We start from the raw sequence: 9,246 nt of genomic DNA on the forward strand, positions 1-9,246 counted from the left end.
TGGGCTCAGCTTTTTTAAAGTTATGGCTTTTTGTTTTTTTTTTCTTTTAATTATCTTTCATGGGATCCTTACCACGGAGCAATAATTGTATACCAGAGCACTGCTGACAAAAAACGAGATAGCAGATAGCAACTGCACTAAGAACACAGCTTTCAGTAATACTTTTATAATAAAGCAGTCACATCTGCAAAGAGTTAATTTGTAAGACGATGAATGGGGAGATTTTATATTTTTGTCGATTGGAATAAATCCCATGAAAGGAAAAATGTTAATTAGGTGAATATGAGACTCATTCAATTTAAGTAATCATTTGCCATCAGATACGTTCCCAGGGATTCTAAGAAAGCCTGAGCAAATCTTGTACTCAATTTTGGGAGCTGAAGGTGATAAAAAAAATCTTAAAAGTCTTAGTTATATACTGTGTCCTTGAGTACTGAAGTAGAAATAGGCATTTTTTTAAGCTAATAGAGCTTCTGCCAAGTAAAACTTATGTAAAAGAGTAGTTGCTTGTAATGGAGGAGTTAATGGGCATATGACTAACACAAATAAAATGCTAATAATACCATTCCCAACTTTAATGTGGCTTTTTATGGCTGTGACAAACCATACAAATCCCACTTTTGTGCTCTTAACCTCATTATTGATTTACTGAAAATATTTTTTATGTAAATCCTGCTTACACACATTACATATATAATATAACAGAATTATTCAAACCATATTCCAAGAAGCTGAAGTGATTGAAATCTTACCTTGTGTCGGCACTTCAAAACAACACCATAGGCACCTATAAAAAAGAAAGATGAACTCCATTAACCATGGGCAGCCCTTACTTGTAAATATTCAACAACCCATATGAATTATGTATCACAAATTGAAAACTGCCAATAGCATATATACTCTATTATCCTATATAATTTTTGCCATCTGACTTTAATAAAAGTCTATCATCTTAGACATTGGCAAATAATGAAACAACATATTTGACCTTTTTATGATGAAATCCAAACTCATATTGAGTGTTATGTACAGTTTTATTTGATATTTATGTTTTGCACACTCATTATAATCCAAAAATCAGCCTTCGATAAAATAAAGTAACCTTTTATGCTAAAAACTATAAAAAATAAGGTCGTTGGCTTAGATGTTTTATGAATTACAGAGTTAAATAAAGAAATCAGACAATATCTTGTCTCTAAAAGCCCCACTTTACTTTAAAAGAGACCATCTTTAGCAAATTACAAGTTTGTACAGAATTGCTGTTTCCTATTTCTATTCTCAAGTTTAGTATTGGGTGATCCCATTTCATTTCAGCATATGAAATGATCCCATTTCATTTCAGCATATCCCTACAAAGTGCAAAAGGTGTTTAATTGTTCTTTCAATACTTTAATACTTGGTCATATGTTCACATAAATTAATGAAAAATATCCCTCTCTATAAAGGGGACAGGTGGTTCAGAAAGTGGGACACAAGTGTTGGCAGGCTACTGTAGTTCTGATGTTATGGACCCTGGCAGTCACTCAAACACACACACACGCACGCACGCACACATGCACACACGCACACAAACACACGCACACACACTCTTGGACTAAGCAGGCATATGACGAAGTGGTCCTTCCCAAGCACACCACAGCTACTAGACACAAAGACCATCTATCAAAACTCCTCAAGGAGCTTGTTACCCTTCAGAAAAGACTTCCAGTCTGAGGTGAACATTTGAACTCCAACAACACAATTCTAAGACCAGAATGCAATAACCCACAGCATGTTAGGAAAACTGCAGATTTAAAACACAAAAATTCTACACATTGATTCAATTTCTTTAATTATTGAACATTTTTGTAGATATTTGTCAAGATTTTTCATTTTGATTCTTCTAAGTCTCCATGGTGTGAAGTTAAATATGAATGTAAATTATTATTTCTGTCACGTCATTATTGCATTATTGCATTACCATTTCTTGCTTATTTGCCAAAGGTGACTCATGAATATATAAAAAATTGAAAATAGAATGCGGCCAATGAAAGACTTTGCATACAAGAGCCATGTAAAATACTGAGCAACTAAACACAAGAACTCGATGGAATTTAAGTTCTATTTTTCATAAAAAGATCTTTGTTTGGGTCTAGATAATTAATTACGACACATATCAAGAAACTTTCAAGGATAAAACACTAATAAAATAGAATATCATGACTGTGACAGAAAATATAAATCTGGAAATTATGTGCTCAATAATTCAGAGTCAGACATGTTGGTGTTTCTTTCCTCACATTATGACACCAAGAAACAAAAACATGAGATTCTCTGTATTTATAATTGCTGGAAAAACAGCCTATACACAGAATTCTGGCATAAATGATTAATAAAATTGACCGACCTCAAGATCAGCGAGGGAAAATCTATTACACTCGATCAAGTGAAGCACACTGTGCCATTTGACATATTAGAGTTGAACAGAAAACGTTGTGCTTTATAGTTTAATGGGGTCTTAAAAGGGTGGACTACTTTAGCAAAGCACTCATCATTGACCAGCTATTTTTCTAGTATTCCAAGTTTCTTTCTAGTTATGCATTATACACACTCATAAAACTTGCAGGATTTGGAAGCTGGAGAAAATCTGGGACAAGTGGGTGGCCTCACCTCAGGGCTTCAACCATTTTCTCCCAGGAAGTAAAACCTAAAAGTATTTGGGGGAATTTGAAAATATGAAAACTAACTACTTTCCAAACTTACACTGGATCAATATCTAGCAAGGAACAAAATCGGATTTCAATTAATGGGCAGACCCGCATTTTAAGAATTTTCAGAATATGCTTCCTTTTATATCATAATTTCTTATTCTTCCTCCTTTCCACTATTGTCTATTACTGTTATGTTTTTACTTGAAACTCTGGCACAACAATTTCCTTCGGGATTAATAAAGTTGTTCTCATCTCATCTCATCTCATAATGTGCAAGACGTTTAATATGTTCTAGTGTAAAATGTAAAATCATCAAAATATCAACACGAGAAAAAAAAAACAAAATGTTGCATAGTGTGGAAGTTAATATTTTGTAATTTTAAGAAAATACCGCATAATGCTTTGGCTTTTATTTCATATGCTATATACAGTGATAATCAATCAAAAAAATATGAATTGGGTCAAGTCCCGGTGAAATTTACTTGGGAAAAGATTCATTTCTGATATAAAAGTATGGATTCAGGTCATTGTTACATCGGCTTTTGTACATGAGGTAAGAAGATTTCTCAAATATAAATATTTCAAAAGTATTACTGGGTTGCGTGGAAACAAACAATCTGCTTTAAAATAGCATTATTCCATTGGCAAATGAGATAAAAATACAAAATGATTAATGTATGAGTGTACTACCTGACATAAAAAGTTGTTTGCCAGATATCAGGCCGCACTGATTGTGCATAAATATGTCTTAAATTTCACACACAGATATTTTAAATAAATTAACAAACTCACCTTCACCCACAATCCCAAGGACTTCAAATTTATTCATCACATCACCAATGTCAGGGATCTTCATGAAGTCAAAGGGTGCGTAGCATGAGGGACATGGAGCACAGACAGAATAGCTCAGCTAGAGGATGGAGCAAGGAGCCCAGCTGTTGGCTCGCATGAGATGTATGCCAGGTGTGAGCCATAACACTTGCCACAGGACTTCAGCAGCGGCTCACTTTGAGCTGCACAGAAATGTTGCATAAGACAAAAACTGGTATCATTGAACTGCAGCATGTGAACAAGCTTCATTTTTGAGAGCCACTGATACTAAAAATGGGGGATTTTAAGACAGAGCTGTCAATTTATTCTAAAATGGATTCATCACTGTTTTGCCCACACTGTCTACAGATAAATTAATGAATAGATGATGTGACAATCAGGCTTAAATCATTGTGATGAAAAATCAGGCAGAAATAAAACGTCATCGAGATAATCATTCTTCAAAAATGTACTTACAGGAATTATGCTCTATAATCATGATTTTTTTTTATACTTAATGATAATTCTTCACCAATAAACAGATGAAAAATACAGTCCCCCATCCAATACAACACAAGAAAGACCATGTTAATAAAATAACAAGTAAACCATCACCTTCTTCATTCATCTTACAAAGGAGTCGCTACAGTCCTTATAAAAAAAATAATTGTCACCAAATGCAATATCCAACAACACTGATATTTAAAATGGTAATCTTGTGTTCAGAGAAAAGAGTTTCCCTACAGAAAAAAAAATGCCCTCATATTTCAAACTCCATGGCCCAGTTTAAAATAGAATACCAGATTTGGGTTAAATATGGTGTTATTTTAAGCTTTTGGAATGATGATTCAGATAAAAGCATGCATGTCATTGTTTTCCATATACACTTATTTCTCCATGACAGATTTTAAAACTACTTTAAAAAATGATACAGCCTACTTAGAAAACAAATTTACATAGGTTTGATATTCCACAGCAAGTACATGAAGAGTTTACTGTATCTCATGAGACAAGTAGATCATTTCTAAATGTCTTGTTAAACTCGTAAAATTTTCAGACTGAATCAATCACTTAATTTGATCAATGTGCCTCCTCGGGTGTTCAAGCATTTTTTACTCTTATTGAACCAGAAGCGTCTCCAGATACCGCTTACTCCATTTCGTCTTCTCCTTGCTGGAAAGCTCAAGGACTCACAGAGCCTACTCACATTCCCAGTCTCCTACGATGCCGTGGGCACAGGATCTGCTCATCAGCATGCAATACTTGGACACCAAAATAAACTGTGTCCGAGAGCAATAAACATTGCTGTATGGTCTTTTTGTTGTGCTATCTTTTTCAGCCGCAGATCATCAACACAGGTAAAGTGATAACGCTTTAGGGAGGACCAGGCTGCAGTCACACGTTGACCTCTTTGGGAGGAAATCCTTGAGAGGCTTTGTGCCCCTCCCCACCCCCTTCTCCCACTCATCAAGTCCAAATCTACAGTACATGTGTTGGCTCACAGCCTTTTCCAAAACACATTTTAGCAAATTCCTCAAAGGCTAACATGATCAGGGATGTTCTGGGCATTGCTTTGGGTCATATATTCTGCTTCTATCAACAGAATGACTCATGCGTGGTAATAAGATGAGCCTGTGGAATTCAAAATACACTCATTTTAACCCACTCATTTCAAACAAGAAGAGCCACTATACTAATGCTAAATACAGTACATATTTGTGGAAACGTTTATACACATATTCGGATGTGTTTGGAAACAGCATCAGAATGATCTAAACTGGGAAGATATAAAAGAAGAGATAAGGTGTGATATTTCCCAACTGTCCTGTTGCTTCTTTCTAAATGAGACGCTGCCCCGAAATCACTGCGTGTGTGTGTGTCCGTCTGCGTATATGAGTGTGTGTGCGTACGTGCGTGAGTGTGTTTGCGCGCGTCTGTGCGAGCGGTTGTGAGTGAAACCATCAAATGAATTTTAACTTCCAATATTTTAAATTAAGGGCAGCAAAAATTCAGACAAGTCACAGACTGCCGCTAACTTGGAATGAATTGACCAACATTAGCAACTAGTTAATTATGCTAGCGTTTTATGTTTTCACCCGATTTACAAAACACACCAAACCAAGTATGAGCGAAAACTAGGTAAGGTTTCCTGCCGGGAGAGCATATTAAACATTTTAGTACTTTATCTAAATACTCACTCAGTCAGCATCTGCGAACAAATGATGGAGTTGGGCCCATATATCCACCCACCAAAAGAGATATTTTCTTTGCAGCAGGCAGCTACAGATCGTGCGTTTGACGGGCTGCAAGGGAATCACCAGGCAACAGTTTAAGTGACGTGGCGCTGACCAATGAAATCGCCAGATGCAGTTGTTTATCCCAACACCCCCTTCTTTTAAACCAATCACAGAAGAGAACGGCTGCAAGGGTGGGAAAACTGTGCTGCGGTCTGAGGGTGTTTTGTATGTGGTGGGATATTATCGTTCTAATTTCTCAATTACATAATTCAGATAATCAGACCCATGCATTCTGTATTTTTGCACAATATCGCTCCTTGCTTGTACAAAATACATATATCCTTTGTATTTATCCATAAATACGTTATAATCACGCCGGTAACAAAATGAAAAGCAATGGATCACAAAAGGTGTACTTCAATAACAAGTGTTTTTTTTTTCTTCATATGTGTATATATTTGTAGTCATTCTTCGTTATATATTTGGGACGTCTCATATAGACACATGTTAATTTGGATAAATTGTCTGGCTTAAAAAAACCTTTCACCTTAAACAAGGCTTGAGGTATAAAATACATAACCGTATGTACTGTATGTGAATGCATGTAAAACCACTGCGTATGTTTATTGTGTGTGTGTGTGTGTGTGTGTGTGTGTGTGTGTGTGTGTGTGTGTGTGTGTGTCACGAATGTTAACACCGTACGTATCTTTTCCAGATTAGTATGTACTGAAAACGAAATCAACCATAAAGCTCCCTCCTGAAGGCATTAAATATATTGGAAAGGCGGGAGGGGGAAACCAGCTCTGTCGGTAATGTAGATTTCCCACCACCACCACTACATTTGGTTCAAATTCGAGAAATTGATATTCAAAAACTGGAGAAAATATACAACTTTCTCCACATTTGAGTCCTTACATTCAGCAATGCTGCCATCTGCAGGAAAAATTGAAACCAAAAAGGACACGTTTCAGTACTTCCTATTTGGTAAAAAGGATTTGGGTAAACAAATCTTTTGATATGGGATAAAATCAATGTATTATAATCTTCAGATCAATATTATAAAAACTTTGACTCAGTTCAAGTGCTCATTTGGTTCAAATTACCTTATTTTAGCACTAAAACCACATTTTATTCAATCAAGAAAATATATACTGGATATCCATCCATCTCGCCCGATGACAGTTGGGAAAGGCTCCAGCACAACCCTGAGCGTAGGCTACGCAGAAGATGTTGGATGGATGAACAATAGTCAAAAATTAAACCATTTGTCAATCGTTGCATTGGAAAAAGTGCACTTCTTTAAGTGCAACACTCTAGCTATTATATAATTATGTAACATTTTTCAAACTAGTTGATCACTTTGGTTTTGATTTCTAGTACATATGCTAATGTTCAAGAACTTGGCATTATCACTTTTGAAGCGTTTTCTTTGTGTTCTTAAGTTACACAAGAATATAAAGTTTTTTTTTTTTCTTAACTAGTGAACATTTAACACTTTGAACAAATAACATCTGCCTCAATGATAACCAGCCAACAGTGATACCGTTTATCTGTAGCCCCTTTATGGGGACCACAAATTCAAGAAGGATAATCAAATGTGGAGCAAGAATGGCTTAACTCTTCAGAACACTTGAACACGTTTCAAAGTCTTTAAATGACAATCTAAACTTTGTTCATCTTTTTGACAATGAGGACTGATTGAACTGAACAAGAAGTCCATGACTGTCATGACCAATGCCATCAAGTCAATCATTATATCAAAATCAAAATATGCATCATCCCCAATATGTAGAACTAACATGTCTATAAAACTAACACGTGCTAATATAAATCATCCATTTGTTAGGCTTCCTATTCATTTGTCATCCACATGGGATCCACTATAATAGACAGTCTCTTCAGATGTTGGTTTTTAGACAAAGCACCGGCAGGCTTTACCGTGTGCAATTATACAGAGTTCCTCTCCACTCCTAATATCTGGAAGGGTGAGGAAGAACATATACGAATCCCATTATTTATTTTTTATGATACTGTAAAGGTCTAGTTATAACAAAAATATCTAATAAACTAGCAGCCCACTCTGAATGTCTCCTAAGATGTCTAACCATGAGCCACTGTGGGTGTTTTGTCATGGTACATATATGCAATGAACGGGTGAGATCATCCTAAATGAAGTATAAGTATCTATGAACAAGTGGTTTCAAAGAGTTTGAGAGTAAATTTCACAAACATATGTGAGATCAAATGCAAGTTTAATAACATACGAAAAAAGCCTCACGTTCATCGTAAAATTATCTTTTTTCAGTCTGTGTGATCTTTTTGATATTCTGCTCCCACCCTAATGTTGTAACAGCAAGTAAATTGTCTGGTTCCCTCAAAAATCAGCCTTGCCTCTAATGCAAAAACATGATGAATGGAGGGATGCTGTTATCTTTAATAAAGAGGAAACTCCAATGATGGGATGTGGAATGACCCATTTTAGAGGGATAATGTTTTTCCATTGGAAGCTGGATCACAATAGATCAAAATACCAAGGGTGAATGTCTACGGGATATTTTAGTCCTGTCACACAACTCAATGAAACTGTTAATTCCTATGTGCATACTACATTTACTACTACTCTTCTTTATTTTATTTTATTTTAGTTTAGTTTATTTTAGTTTAATTTATTGGCATGTATCAATCAGCCATTAGTATCGTGTAATTTGGGAAGAAATAGTCTTATGTTTGAAAATAATCCAAAAATGGCATAGAAAGAAACCCACCACTTCTTTAACTGAATGCTACTTCATAGTTAAATTTGGTAGTTAGTTGTGATACAGCTGAATCTTCATATTCTTGCTCTTCTATTAAACCTTAATTCATTTCAGATAAGTGAAATGAATTTGTAATGAAGTTACTGTTTGCCAGATAAATATAAAGTAATGAATACGGAGATGAAGAAAGAGGAGAAGGGGGAGGAGGAGACGAGGAAGAATTAAAAAAAAAGTGAAGTGTAGGATATTATGCTGCACAACATTCTGCTGAAAAAATAGTTTAGTGTGTTTTGGAAAGTTTTCCACATTGCCCCAATGTGACAATTAAAAGCCACCAATGGCAAATTTCAGTGATTTGCCAGAAAACAAAGAACAGCAGCGTTTTTCTTCATCAATGCCACACGCCGTTCCTCGGTGTTTATTGCTTTTGGCTCCTTGTGTAGTTTTCATTCGGGAACTGTAGATTTTATTTTGTTTCAGGAATCGTGACTTTTATCTTTTATGGGGTTTTCATTCGGGAACTTGTAGATTTGATTTTGTTTCAGGAATCGTGACTTACCTTTTAAGTCCAAATAGAATAATAACATTGTGCAGCGAAAATCGTTAGTCGTTCGGACACGGGACAGATTTTACTTGACAACGTTCTAAAAGCCATTTGACTATTTTCTTACCTTTTGAAATATTTCACATTTCTTTTTTCTTTTCATCGGGTGACATGATTCGATGGAGGCAATATTTCTTAGGGCTACCAGA

General features: G+C 35.5%; 1 protein-coding gene across 4 annotated transcripts in view; it reads right to left on the bottom strand.

Annotated features, from left to right (window-relative positions):
* The window catches only part of LOC147225594 (cyclin-dependent kinase-like 5), a 35,904-nt gene extending 26,724 nt beyond the window's left edge, over positions 1 to 9,180 (bottom strand). For all 4 annotated transcript variants that reach the window (XM_086161447.1, XM_086161445.1, XM_086161446.1 and 1 more), the window contains exons 1-4: positions 9,165 to 9,180; positions 5,699 to 5,803; positions 3,483 to 3,703; positions 753 to 787 (exon numbers count right to left, since the gene is read on the bottom strand). In XM_086161447.1, coding sequence (XP_086017573.1) covers positions 753 to 787; positions 3,483 to 3,546 — 99 coding nt within the window. In that variant the 5' untranslated portion in view covers positions 3,547 to 3,703; positions 5,699 to 5,803; positions 9,165 to 9,180. The remainder of the gene's footprint in view (positions 1 to 752; positions 788 to 3,482; positions 3,704 to 5,698; positions 5,804 to 9,164) is intronic.
* Between the last annotated feature and the right edge of the window lie 66 nt (positions 9,181 to 9,246).

The sequence above is a fragment of the Fistularia commersonii genome, chromosome 16 (genome assembly GCF_037954325.1).
Source record: "Fistularia commersonii isolate RoL2024-O1a breed Wild chromosome 16, RoL_Fcom_v1.0, whole genome shotgun sequence".
In the NCBI taxonomy this organism is placed as follows: Eukaryota; Metazoa; Chordata; class Actinopteri; order Syngnathiformes; family Fistulariidae; genus Fistularia; species Fistularia commersonii.